The 13,280-nt window shown below is 73.9% G+C and overlaps 1 protein-coding gene across 2 annotated transcripts; it reads left to right on the top strand.

The window, feature by feature from the left end:
* Positions 1-5,244: 5,244 nt before the first annotated feature.
* KHSRP (KH-type splicing regulatory protein) lies at positions 5,245-13,139 on the top strand. 2 transcript variants are annotated; one of them, XM_064499414.1, is made up of 20 exons: positions 5,245-5,566; positions 6,120-6,216; positions 7,095-7,136; positions 7,275-7,314; positions 8,729-8,778; positions 8,846-8,917; positions 8,990-9,047; positions 9,137-9,308; positions 9,400-9,498; positions 9,612-9,710; positions 9,795-9,897; positions 9,992-10,092; positions 10,185-10,326; positions 10,421-10,581; positions 10,674-10,792; positions 10,875-10,963; positions 11,050-11,247; positions 11,651-11,728; positions 11,817-11,977; positions 12,812-13,139. In XM_064499414.1, exons 1-20 carry the CDS (start codon positions 5,351-5,353, stop codon positions 12,818-12,820), a joined length of 2,106 nt encoding a protein of 701 aa, XP_064355484.1. In that variant the 5' UTR covers positions 5,245-5,350; the 3' UTR covers positions 12,821-13,139. The 2 variants fall into 2 exon arrangements, with proteins under 2 accessions (XP_064355484.1, XP_064355483.1); XM_064499413.1 differs by having other exon boundaries at positions 7,095-7,314.
* Positions 13,140-13,280: the final 141 nt, after the last annotated feature.

The raw sequence follows: 13,280 nt of genomic DNA, 5'->3' as shown, positions 1-13,280 counted from the left end.
GTGCTGGTGGCGACGGTGGCCGTGGCGGCCTCCCCGGGCTGTGCAACGCGGTGCTGTGTTGCGTTGTGTCGTGTGTCGCGGTGCCGTGTCGCGGTGCCGTGTCGCGTGCTGTGGTGCCGTGTCGCGGTGCCGTGTTGTGTTGTGTCGCGTGCCGTGGTGCCATGTCGCATGTCGCGTGCCGTGGTGCCATGTCGCGTGCCGTGGTGCCATGTCGCGTGCCGTGTGCCGTGGTGCCGTGTCGCATGCCGTGGTGCTGTGTCACGTGCCGTGGTGCCGTGTCGCGTGTCGCGGTGCCGTGTCGCGGTGCCGTGTTGTGTTGTGTCGCGTGTCACGGTGCCGTGTCGCGGTGCCGTGTCGCGTGGCGGTGCCGCGCCATGGCCCCATCCCGGCTCTGGGCAGTTCTTCGTGGTGGTGACGATGCTCTTCGTGGCCGAGGTGGCTGCCGCCGTCTTCGTCTACGACTACACCCCCTTCGTGCGTGCCGGCGGGTTTGGGGGCCCCCGGGGGGGGGTGACAGCGGGTTTGGGGGGGCCCCGGGGGGTGACAGCGGGTTTGGGGGGGCCCGGGGGGGGGTGGATTCCCGTGGGGGGTCCCGGTGGGTTTGGGGCGCCCCGGGGGGCAGCAGGGTCCGGCCCCACGGGGGGTGTCTGGGGTCCCACGGGGGTCCCGGGGGGGCTGAGTCCCGGGGGGTGGGTTCCCATGGGGGTCCTGGCGGGTTGGGGGTCCTGGGGGGGTCCCGGGGGTTCGGGGTGCCCCGGGGGGTGGCAGGGTCTGGCCCCACGGGGGGTGAGGGGGTGTCTGGGGTTCCGGGGGGGTCCCGGGGGCCGGGGGGTGACGGGGGGGGGCAGGCCCGCAGCCTGGTGCTGGACAAGGCGCTGGGGGCCCTGAGGCGCCGCTACGGCACCGCGCGGGACGGCGGCCTCGTCACCGAGGGCTGGGACGCCTTCATGAGCAAGGTGGGGGCGCGGGGGGGGCCTCGGGGACACGGGGGGGGGGACCACGGGGATGCGGGGTTTGGGGCCGTGGGGCATTGGGGACATTGGGGACATGGGGGTGGGGGACCATGGGGATGCGGGGTTTGGGGCCGTGGGGCATTGGGGACATTGGGGACACGGGGGTGGGGGACCATGGGGATGCGGGGTTTGGGGCCGTGGGGCATTGGGGACATTGGGGACACGGGGGTGGGGGACCACGGGGATGCGGGGTTTGGGGCCGTGGGGCATTGGGGACATTGGGGACACGGGGGTGGGGGACCACGGGGATGCGGGGTTTGGGGCCGTGGGGCATTGGGGACATTGGGGACACGGGGGTGGGGGACCATGGGGATGCGGGGTTTGGGGCCGTGGGGCATTGGGGACATTGGGGACACGGGGGTGGGGGACCATGGGGATGCGGGGTTTGGGGCCGTGGGGCATTGGGGACATTGGGGACATGGGGGTGGGGGACCACGGGGATGCGGGGTTTGGGGCCGTGGGGCATTGGGGACATTGGGGACACGGGGGTGGGGGACCATGGGGATGTGGGTTTTGGGGCCGTGGGGTATTGGGGACATTGGGGACATGGGGGTGGGGGACCATGGGGATGGGGGGTTTGGGGCCATGGGGCACAGGGGACATTGGGGACACGGGGATGTGGGGACCGTGGGGTGTTGGGACGTGGGTCATCAGGGAGATGGCGAGGCGGCACGTTGGGGACATTTGGGCATGGGGGACATTGGGGACATTGGGCCACGGGGCTGTGGGGTTTTGGGGCCGTGGGACATTTGGGCATGGGGGACAGGGGACATTGGGGACATTGGGCCGTGGGGCCACGTGACACCAGGATGTGGGTTGGGGGGAGCTGGGGCCGCGGGGCCGGCGGGTGCCATGGGGCCGGCGGGTGCCATGGGGCTGGTGGGTGCCGTGGGGCTGGTGGGTGCCGTGGGGCTGGTGGCGCGGGGCCGGCGGGTGCCATGGGGCTGATGGGGCGGGGCCAGCGGGTGCCATGGGGCTGATGGGTGCCGTGGGGCTGACGGCGCCGTGGGGCCGGCAGCTGCGGTGCTGCGGGGTGCACGGCCACGGGGACTTTGCGGGCTCGGCCTTCGAGGCGCGCGCGCGGCGCCGCTACCCCCGCAGCTGCTGCCTGCAGCCCCCCCGCCCCGCCTGCGACGGGCACAACACCCACCCGGCCGTGGTGCACCCCCAGGTAGGGACCCCCCCACGCAACACCCACCCGGCCGTGGGGCACCCCCAGGTAGGGACCCCCCCACGCAACACCCCCCAACACCCCTCCAAAACAACACCCACCCGGCCGTGGGGCACCCCCAGGTAGGGACCCCCCCCAAAACAACACCCCCCCAAAACAACACCCACCCCACTGTGGTGCACCCCCAGGTAGGGACCCCCCGAAACAACACCCCCCCAAAACAACACCCACCCCGCCGTGGCACACCCCCAGGTAGGGACCCCCAGAAACAACACCCCCCCAAAACAACACCCACCCCACTGTGGTGCACCCCCAGGTAGGGACCCCCCGAAACAACACCCCCCCAAAACAACACCCACCCCGCCGTGGCACACCCCCAGGTAGGGACCCCCAGAAACAACACCCCCCCAAAACAACACCCACCCCACTGTGGTGCACCCCCAGGTAGGGACCCCCCGAAACAACACCCCCCCAAAACAACACCCACCCCGCCGTGGCACACCCCCAGGTAGGGACCCCCAGAAACAACACCCCCCCAAAACAACACCCACCCTACTGTGGTGCACCCCCAGGTAGGGACCCCCCGAAACAACACCCCCCCAAAACAACACCCACCCCGCCGTGGCACACCCCCAGGTAGGGACCCCCAGAAACAACACCCCCCCAAAACAACACCCACCCCACTGTGGTGCACCCCCAGGTAGGGACCCCCCGAAACAACACCCCCCCAAAACAACACCCACCCCGCCGTGGCACACCCCCAGGTAGGGACCCCCAGAAACAACACCCCCCCAAAACAACACCCACCCCACTGTGGTGCACCCCCAGGTAGGGACCCCCTGAAACAACACCCCCCCAAAACAACACCCACCCCGCCGTGGTGCACCCCCAGGTAGGGACCCCCCGAAACAACACCCCCCCAAAACAACACCCACCCCACCGTGGTGCACCCCCAGGTAGGGACCCCCCGAAACAACACCCCCCCAAAACAACACCCCCCCGCCGTGGCACACCCCCAGGTAGGGACCCCCCGAAACAACACCCCCCCCAAAACAACACACCCCCCCACCACAACACCCCCCACCACCGTTGTGCACCCCCGGGTAGGGGCACCCCGACCCCCCCCCCCCCCCCACGACCCCCTGCCGGGTCCAGCGCGGCCCCCAGCACTGCCGGCACTGCGACCCCACGTGCCCCCGAGGTGCCGGGCGCCGAATAGCCCCGAGCCCCGGGCACCCAAATCCCCCCTCTCTGCTCAGCCCAGAGCCCCCCCAGCCCCCCAATTCCCGGAGCCCCTGAGTTCCCGGTGCCTGGAGCCTCCCGAGCCCCTGGTGCCCCTGAATTCCCAGTGCCCCCTGAATTCCCAGCTCCCGCATCCCTTGGAGTCCCTGGTGCCCCCGAATTCCCGGAGCCCCTGAGTTCCCGGTGCCTGGAGCCTCCCTTGGAGTCCCTGGTGCCCCCGAATTCCCGGAGCCCCCTGAATTCCCGGAGCCCCTGAGTTCCCAGCTCCCGCATCCCTTGGAGTCCCTGGTGCCCCCGAATTCCCGGAGCCCCTGAGTTCCCAGTGCCCGGATCCCCCTGAATTCCCAGTGCCCCTAAGTTCCCGGCTGCCACATCCCCTGGAGCCCCCGGTGCCCCGGGGTTCCCGGCTCCTGCATCCCCCCGGGCCCCGGGGAGCCGCGCGCCCCGGTGCCCCCTGCGCCGCCCTGCTGCAGCCCCCCCCGGGACCCCCCCGTCCCCCCAGGGCTGCTACAAGAAGCTGATGGCGCTGATCAAGGAGCGGAGCCTGGGCCTGGGCGCCGCCGCCACCGTCGCCGCCCTGCTGCAGGTGGGGGGGGGGGGGGGGCACCGCCGGGGGGGGCGGCTCTGGGGGGCCGCCCCATGGGGCAGGTCCCCGGGGGGGGGGGGGGCCGTGGGACAGGCCCTGAGCCGCCCCCCCCCCCGCAGCTCTTCGCCATGGGGGTGTCGCTGACGCTGTACTTGGACCTGCGCAGCCCCCCGCCGCCCCCCGCCGAGCCCCCGCCGCAGCCCGAGGCGGTGCCGGAGCCCGAGGGGCCGCCGGGGACCGCCGCCGTCTGAGCGCCCCCCCCCCCCCGTGTCTTCCCCCCCCCCCCGGGAATAAACGGCCCCGGCGTGGGGACCGACCGGGCCAAGCTGCACCTGGGGGGGCGGGACCGCGGCCGCAGCGCCCGCCTTCCCAGCGCGATTGGCCGGGAGCGCTGCCAATCATGGCCAGCCCCGGTTGCCTCGCGCCTGGTTCGCTGCCGTTTCCCTCCCAAACTGCCTCACGAAGCTCATTGGCTGTCTTACGCACCCCCCTTCTCATTGGCCTGCAGAGCTGTCAGTCACCTTCAGTCCTGCCCGCCCACCCGCGCTTGTGCGCAGCGGTTCTAGGTGATTGGTGAACGCCCTGCCAGTCACCCCAGGTGAGCAGGCCGGCTTGTGATTGGCCCAAGTGGCTTTCGCTGCACGCTGGTCCCGCCTGTTGCCTCGTACTAATCGGGGCACGCGTTCGCTGCCCTGATTGATTTGCCTTCATGTCATTCCCTGTAAGCTCCGCCCCCGTCCTCGGTCCGCCAATGGCAAGCTGGCGTGTAACTGCTTCCTGTCTCACTGGCTCTGGGGCCGCCATGACGGGCGGCTTCCTTCAGTAGGCAGTAGGGGAGGGCAGGCTGGGAGTCCGCCCTGCGTCATTGGCGCCGCCGAACGCCAATCAATCGGGGGCCCGCCCCCTTCCCGGCGCACTCTGCGTTTCCTTGTCCAATGGTGGCCTACCGACGGCGACCAGCCTGCCGGGGATTGGTGGTGGGCCGTGTCAATTCTGAGAGGCCCACCCCTGTCGGGTTTCCAATGAGAATCCCCTGTCGACCCTCTCTCTACGCTCGTTGGTCGAGCCACCTGCCACTCATACGCGGTGCCCCGCTTTCCTGCGCTCTGATAGGCCAGCGGAGCGCGCCGGCTCCTTCCTCCCCGGGATTGGCCGTCGACGGCTGCCACTCACGGCGGCCCCGCGTGGCCCATTGGCCGGCGGCGGCGCGGCGCGGCGCGGGGGGGGCGGGCGGCCCACCGGAATCCCGCCCCCCGCTCCCAGCGTGCTTTGCGGGCGTGTGTGGAGAGCGCGGCCTGGTTCCCGCGTCGCGCCCTCGCCGCCGCCGCCGCCGCCGCCATGTCGGACTACAGCCCCGCCGGGCCGCCGCCCGCCGCCGGGCCGCCCGGGGGGGCCGCTAACGCCGCCAACGCCGCCGCCGGGCCGCCGCCGCCGGGCGGCGCGGGCGCGGGGGGGGCCGCGGGCGGCGGGCCGGGCCCGGGCGGCGCGGGGGGCGGCCCGCCCGGCGGCATCCGCAAGGACGCCTTCGCCGACGCCGTGCAGCGGGCCCGGCAGGTGAGGGCCGGGCGGCGGCGGCGGCGGCGGCGGCGCGGGGGGGGGGGGGCGCCGGGAGGGGGGAGCCGCCGTCACCCTCCCCCCGCCCGGTGCGGCCCCTCCCCCGCGCGCGGTCACGTGGGCGCCCCGGTGCCCCCCCACCCTCCGGTTACCGGTACCGCGAGGCGTCCGGCGGGGCCCTGACCTTGCCCGGGGGGGTCCGGGGGGCTCCGGGACCCCGCGGCGGGGCCGCAGCCGGCGCCGGTACCGGGCAGCGCGGAGCCGCCGCGCCGGGACGCGCGGGGGGGCCGGGGCCGAGCAGCCCGCCCGGAGCCGCGGCCCGGCCCGGGAGCCGCCGCGGGGGAAGCGGCCGCGAAAGTTGCGCCGGCAGGAAAAGAAAAAGAAAGGAAAAAAAACCCGAAACTGGTGGATTTCGGCCGGAACCGCGCGGGGCTCCGGGCGCCTCGGGACTCCCCGCCGCCGCGAGCGGGGGGGCGCGGTGCCCCCGCCCCCGGTCCGGCCCGGTTCGGCGCGGCGCGGCCCGCTGCCACCCGCCGGCGCTTTGTCTCCGCAGATCGCGGCGAAAATCGGGGGCGACGCGGGCACCGCGGTGAACAACAGCGCGCCCGACTTCGCCTTCGGGGGGCAGAAGCGGCAGCTGGAGGACGGAGGTGCGGCGGGGGGGGCCGGGCCGTGCGGCCCCCCCGCCCCCGGGGCCGCGGCCCCCGACCGCGCTGGGGCCTCCCCCCGGGGCTGCGGCCCCCCCCGCCCCGGGCGAGGCTGTGGGCCCCGGGGCTGCGTCCCCCTAGGAGGGCCGTGACCCCAGGGCCGGGCCGTGACCCCCGGGGTGGCCGTGTCCCCCCCCCAGCGCCTGGCTGCATCCCCTGTGATGTCTGTGTCCCCCCCCCCAAGCTTAGCTGAGTCCCTGGTGGTGGCTGTGTCCCCCCCCAGGGTGGCTGTGTCCCCCTGGGGCCAGGCTGTGTCCCCCCCCCCCCCCGGCCTGGCCATGTACCCCCCAGGGCCGGGCTGAGTGTCCCCCTGGGGTGGTCGTGTCCCTCTGGGGCCAGGCCATGTCCCTGTGTCAGCCATGTGCCCCCTGGGGCCTGGTCATGTCCCCCCCAGGCCTGGCCATGTCCCCTGTGGTGGCTGCGTCCCCCCACCAGGGCCTGGCTGTGTCCCCCCAGAGTGGCCACGTCCCCCAGGGGCCAGGCTGTGTCCCCGGGGCGGCTGCGTCCCCCCAGGCCAGGTCGTGTCCCCCTGGGGTGGCTGTGTCCGCTCTCGCGGTGGCCGTGTCCCCCCCCCCGGGGTGGCCGTGTCCCCCCAGGGCCAGTGTGTGTCCCCCCAGAGCCAGGTCATGTCCTTCTGGGGTGGCCGTGTCCCCCCTGGGGGCCAGGCCGTGTCCCTGGGGTGGCCGTGTCCCCTCTCGGGGTGGCCATGTCCCCCCCTGGGGCAGTGGTGTCCCCCCGGGGTGGCCGTGTCCCCCCCCCCGGGGCAGTGTCCCCCGGGGCGGGGGCGCCGGCGGGGCTGACGCGCGCTTCCCTCCCCGCAGACCAGCCGGAGAGCAAGAAGCTGGCGGCGGCGCCGGGGGACGGTGAGCGGGGCCGGGCGGGGGCCGGGGCGGCGGCGCCGCGGGGGGACCCGGGGACGCGGCCCGGGCTGCCACCGGCCCCCGGCAGCGCCGGCCTCCCCGGGGCGCCCGCGCCGCGCGCTCACGGCCCTTCCCTTCCAGCGCTGCCCACCCAGCTGGGGCCCGTCCACCCCCCGCCCAGGTGAGCCCCCCCGCCGCCGCGGTGTCACCACGGTGTCACCACCACCGCGGTGCCGCCGCGTCCCCGGCGTCCCCGTTGCTGTCGCATCCCCGCCGCGGCTGCTCTGTCCCCGTTGCCGTCGCGTCCCCTCCGTCTCTGACCCCGCCGTCCCAGCATCTGCCCCGTCCGTGTCCCTGCCGCGGTGGCATCTCTTCCGCGCTCGCCACCGTGTCCCTGTCCTCGCGGCGTTTCTCTTCTGTCTACGGTGGTGGCGTCCTGCCCGTCACCGCGTCCATGCCATGGTGGCATCCGCTGTGTTCCCATCGCTGGTCCATCCCTGCTGTGGTGGCAGCTTCATGTCACCACTATGGTGGTGGCATCTTCACCTTCTCCATCCGCACTGTGCGGCCTTCATCTGCACCCCAGGCATGTCCCCGCCGCGGTGGCATCTTCGTGTCACCGCCGCGTTGGCGTTATCTTCACCTTCTTCATCTCTGTCACGTCGTCTCCACCTGCACCGCAGCCATGTCCCTGCCACGGTGGCATCTTGCTCGTGTCACCACCGCAGCGGCATTGTCTTTGGTCTTTCATTGGCGTTACCTTCACCTTCTCCATCCCCGTTGCGGGGTCTCCACCTGCGCCAAGGCTACACCTCCGTTGTGGTGGCATTGTCTTTGCGTCACCGCCGTGGTGGCGTTATCTTTGGCCTCTCGTTGCCGTTACCTGCACCGTGTCCGTCCCCGTTGCGCGGTCTTCGTCTGTGCCGCGCCTACGTCCCCACCGCGGTAGCAGGTTCTTCGTGTCACCACCGCGGTGGTGGTGGTATCTTCACCACCTCTGTCCCCGTCCTGTGGTTTTTATCTGCACCACGGCTGTGTCTGTGCCATGGTGGCATCTTTGTGTCCCCACCACGTCGGTGTCATCTTCGGCTCTTTGTTGGTGTTACCTCCATCTTCTCTGTCCCCGTCGCATGGTCTTCGTCTGCGCCGCGACTGCGTCCTCGCCGCGGTGCCGTTATCTCCATCTCGTGTCCCCACCACGTCCTCTCCATCCGTGCCACTGCCACCGCGTCCACGTTGTGGTGGCACCTGCTCCGTCTTCTCCATCCCCGTGGTGGCAGCGTCCTCTGTGTCTTCCCCACTCCTCCGTCCCCGCGCCATCCCCTCCGTCCCCGCCATCTCCACCATCCCTCCATCCCTGCGCTGTTCCCTCCGTCCCCGCGCCGTCCCCTCCGTCCCCGCCATCTCCACCATCCCTCCGTCCCCGTGCCGTCCCCTCCGTCCCCGCCACCATCCCTCCATCCCCGCAGCAGCGGCATCCTCTGCGTCTTCCCCACCCCTCCGTCCCCGCCACCGTCCCCCCCCCCGCGATGTCCCCCCTCTGTGTCGTCCCCCCCCGCCCGGCGCGGGGCCTGACGCGGGGGGGCCCTCGGCAGGTCGACGGTGACGGAGGAGTACCGGGTGCCCGACGGCATGGTGGGACTCAGTGAGTAGCGGCGGGGGGCGGGGGGGGGCGGCGGCGGCCCCCCCTCACCCGGCGCCGTCTCCCGCAGTCATCGGCCGGGGCGGGGAGCAGATCAACAAGATCCAGCAGGACTCGGGCTGCAAGGTGCAGATCTCCCCAGGTAGGGCCGCGCCGAGGGGGGGGGACGCCGCCGTTGTGCCCCCCCCCCCGTGCTGACCCCCCCCTCCCGCAGACAGCGGCGGCCTCCCGGAGCGCAGCGTCTCCCTCACCGGCTCCCCCGAGGCCGTGCAGTGAGTATCCCCCCCCCTCGCCGCGCGGAGATGGGGACGTGTGGCCCCCCCAGCCGCCGCCAACCGCCCCCCCCGTGTCCCCCCCCCAGGAAGGCCAAGATGATGCTGGACGACATCGTGTCGCGGGGCCGCGGGGGGCCCCCGGGGCAGTTCCACGACAACGCCAACGGCCAGAACGGCACAGTGCAGGAGATCATGATCCCCGCCGGCAAGGCCGGCCTCGTCATCGGCAAGGGCGGCGAGACCATCAAGCAGCTCCAGGTGCGCCCCCGGCCCCCCCGCGTGTCCTTGGCGTGTCCTTAGCGTGTCCTTGGCGTGTGCTTAGCGTGTTCTCCGTCCCGTCCCGCCGCAGGAACGAGCCGGCGTGAAGATGATCCTCATCCAAGACGGTTCTCAAAACACCAACGTGGACAAGCCGCTGCGCATCATCGGTGACCCCTACAAGGTGCAGGTAGGGCCCCGCCGTCCCCGTGACCCCCCCCCCCGTGTCCCCGCGGCCCCCCCGGTGTCCCCGTGACCCCCCCCGTCGTCCCCACGCCCCCCCCACGCGCCCCTGCCTTGCAGCAAGCCTGCGAGATGGTGATGGACATCCTGCGCGAGCGCGACCAGGGCGGCTTCGGCGAGCGCAACGAGTACGGCTCCCGCATCGGCGGCGGCATCGACGTGAGTGCGGGGGGGGGGCGCGGGGGGGCCGCGGGGGTGGCGGGGGGGCCCCGCTGACCCCCCACCCCACCCTGTGTGCCGCAGGTGCCGGTGCCGCGGCACTCGGTGGGCGTCGTCATCGGCCGCAGCGGCGAGATGATCAAGAAGATCCAGAACGACGCCGGGGTGCGGATACAGTTCAAGCAAGGTGAGGAGGGGGCGCGGGGCGGGGGGGGGGGAAGGCCCCGGCGGCCCCCCCGCGCCCCCCCCGCGCCCGCCGACCCCCCCGCGCTGCCTTGCAGACGACGGGACGGGCCCCGAGAAGATCGCCCACATCATGGGCCCCCCCGAGCGCTGCGAGCACGCCGCCCGCATCATCAACGACCTGCTGCAGAGCCTGCGGGTAGGTGGGGGGGCGCGGGGAGGGGGGGGCCGCCCCCGCGGCGCCCCCCGCCCCCAGGCCTTGACGCAACCCCCCCCCGTTTCCCCCCGCAGAGCGGCCCCCCCGGGCCCCCGGGGCCAGGCATGCCCCCCGGGGGGCGGGGGCGGGGGCGCGGCCAGGGCAGCTGGGGCCCCCCCGGCGGCGAGATGACCTTCTCCATCCCCACCCACAAGTGCGGGCTGGTCATCGGCAGAGGTGAGCGCGGGCCCCCCCCCCACACCACCCCCCCCCGGCCTCATGGCCCCCCCCCCCCCCGGCACCACGCTGCCCCTCTGCGCCCCCCCCGCAGGCGGGGAGAACGTCAAAGCCATCAACCAGCAGACGGGGGCCTTCGTGGAGATCTCGCGGCAGCTGCCGCCCAACGGCGACCCCAACTTCAAGCTCTTCGTCATCCGCGGCTCCCCGCAGCAGATCGACCACGCCAAGCAGCTCATCGAGGAGAAGATCGAGGTGCGCCGCCCCCGGGGGGGACCCGGGCCCGGGGGGGGGCCCCGCTGCGCCCCCCCCCACCGCCCCGCTCACCCCCCCTCTCTGCTCCGCAGGGTCCGCTGTGCCCCGTGGGGCCGGGGCCGGGCCCGGGGGGGCCGCCGGGGCCCGCCGGCCCCATGGGCCCCTTCAACCCGGGCCCCTTCAACCAGGGCCCGCCGGGAGCCCCCCCGCAGTGAGTACCGCCCCCGGGGACGGGGGGGGGATTGGGGGCACCCCCGCGCCCCCCCCCGCCTCACCGCCCCCCTCTCCCGCAGCCCCGGGGGCCCCCCCCCGCACCAGTACCCCCCCCAGGGCTGGGGCAACACCTACCCGCAGTGGCAGCCGCCGGCCCCCCACGACCCCAGTGAGTACCGCGACCCCCCCCGCAGCTCCGGGACCCCCCCCAGATTCCCTATTCACCCCCCCCCTCTATTTTCGTGCCCCCCCCAGGTAAAGCGGCGGCGGCGGCCGACCCCAACGCCGCCTGGGCCGCCTACTACTCGCACTACTACCAGCAGCCGCCGGGGCCGGTGCCGGGGCAGCCGCCGGCCCCCGCCGCCCCCCCGGTGCAGGGGGAGCCCCCCCAGCCCCCCCCCACCGGCCAGTCCGACTACACCAAGGCCTGGGAGGAGTACTACAAGAAAATAGGTACCGCTGCTGCTTCTGGGGGGGGGGCATGCCCCCCCAGGGCTCTTGAGTCACCCAGGGGGGCTCCTGAGTCACCCGGGGGGGCCCCAAATGCTCTGGGGGGCTTTTGAGTCTTCTTGGAGGGGGTCTCTGAACCTTTTGGGGGGCCCATAAGCTTCCTGGGGGTTCCCAGGCCCTTTTGGGGGGGCCCTGAGCATCTTTGGGGGGGTCTTCAGAATCCCGGGGGGGGCTAAAGCCACTTAAGAGACCCTCAAACCCTATGGGTGGGGGCGGGAACCTAACTGCAGGGTCCAGAACATCCTGGGCCCCCCAAACCTTGCTGGAGGCCCCCAAACCTCTCGGGGGGGTTCCCCAAACCTTCCTGCCCCCCCGGCAGCCGGCTGACCCCGTCTCCCCCCCCCAGGCCAGCAGCCCCAGCAGCCCGGGGCCCCCCCGCAGCAGGACTACACGAAAGCCTGGGAGGAATATTACAAAAAACAAGGTGAGGGGGGGGAGCCGGGGAGGACGGGGCGGGGGGGGCCCTGCCACGGCCCCCCCGCCCCGCTCACCGCCCCCCCGCGCCCCCCCAGCGGCCCAGGTGGCCACCGGCGCCGGCCCCGGGGCCCCCCCTGGCCCCCAGCCCGACTACAGCGCGGCCTGGGCCGAGTACTACCGGCAGCAGGCGGCCTACTACGGACAGACCCCGGGGGCCGCCGGCCCCGCGCCCCCCCCCACGCAGCAGGGACAGCAGGTGAGGCCCCCCCGGACCCCCCCAGGCGGCTGGGACTCTGCCCCGGGACCCCATGGACCCCCCCTGGCCCTGGGGACTCCCCCAGCAGCCGGGACTCTGCCCCGGGACCCCTGCAACCCCCCCCGACACCCCCAAGGCATCCCATGGACCCCCCTGCGACCCCCCCAGGCCCTGGGGACCCCCCAGGACGCCCCTGGCAGCTGGGACTCTGCTTCAGGACCCCTGCAACCCCCCCGGGCACCGGGGACCCCCCCAGGACCCCCCCAGGACCCTCCCATGGGATTCTTGGGACATCCTCTGCCCCCCTGGAACACCCCCCCGGCCCTGGGACCCCCCCGGGACCCCTGGGCCACCCCCTGGTCACTTCCGCTGCCCCCAACCCCTTCTTTAGCCCTTGTGGCCCCCCCCCCCAGACACCCCCCACCCCCTGAGACACCCCCCAGCCTATGCACCCCCTTCCCCCCGGATCCATTCTCCAGCCCCTGGGACCCCCCGGGCCCCCATCCCGGCCCTGGGACCCCCCCGGCACATGGGACCCCCCCTGCTCCCCCCCCCCAGGGACCTGAACCCCCTCCAGCCCTCAGCACCTCCCCTGGGACCCCCCAGAGCCCCCCGGCACCCTCTAGTGCCCCCCCAGCCCCTGGGACCCCCCCCTCCAAGCCCCCAGGACCTTCCTCCACCCCCTGTGAGCCCTAGAGACCCCCCGGGACACCCCCCGGGCCCCTGTGAGCTGCCAAGAGCCCCCCGCGCCCCCCCAGTGCCCCGGACTCCCCTTTGGGATCCCCCCCCCGGGCCACCCCCCCTCACCGCGGCCCCGCCGCCTCGCTCCCGCAGGCTCAGTGAACCGAATGTGAACCCCCCGTCCGTGACCCCCTTTTGTTTTTCGGCGCGGCCGCGGCCGGCCCGGGGCGGCGACCGGCCCCCCCCGCGGCCCCCCCCCCGCCGCCGCCGCCGCGGCCCCCTGGCCCGGCCCGGCCCAGCCCCCGCCCCGCCGGGCCCCGGCCCCGCCGCCGCCGTAGCAGGTAGCGACTAACCCGGGCGCGGGCGGCGGCGGGGGGGGCGGCGCGGCGCGGCCCCTCCCGGGACGGCGGCCACCGTACGCTCAGTTTTTACTTTTTACCGCTTGTTTTTAACTTCACAAATAAACGATAACAAAACCTCCGCCGCCCTCGCCGGCGCCTCCGCCTCCCTCTGTCCCCGCCGCGCCGGGGGGGTGACCGGGACCGGGGGGGGGGGCGGGAGAAGCGCGCGCGGGTTTGGGGTGAAAAAGCGGCTCTTCGGGTCCGGCCCCCCCGCGCGGGGC

This window comes from Dromaius novaehollandiae, chromosome 33 (assembly GCF_036370855.1).
Source record: "Dromaius novaehollandiae isolate bDroNov1 chromosome 33, bDroNov1.hap1, whole genome shotgun sequence".
NCBI classification, from domain to species: Eukaryota; Metazoa; Chordata; class Aves; order Casuariiformes; family Dromaiidae; genus Dromaius; species Dromaius novaehollandiae.
The sequence above is the reverse complement of the archived record's forward strand: the minus strand, read 5'-3'. Positions and strand labels throughout refer to the sequence as shown.

Coding starts and splice junctions, on each gene's coding strand:
- KHSRP (XM_064499413.1), top strand. CDS start 5,351: ATGTCGGACTACAGCCCCGCCGGGCCGCCGCCCGCCGCCGGGCCGCCC. Junction 7,315..8,728: donor CCCGTCCACCCCCCGCCCAG/GTGAGCCCCCCC, acceptor GGCCCTCGGCAG/GTCGACGGTGACGGAGGAGT. Junction 11,248..11,650: donor GGAGTACTACAAGAAAATAG/GTACCGCTGCTG, acceptor TCCCCCCCCCAG/GCCAGCAGCCCCAGCAGCCC.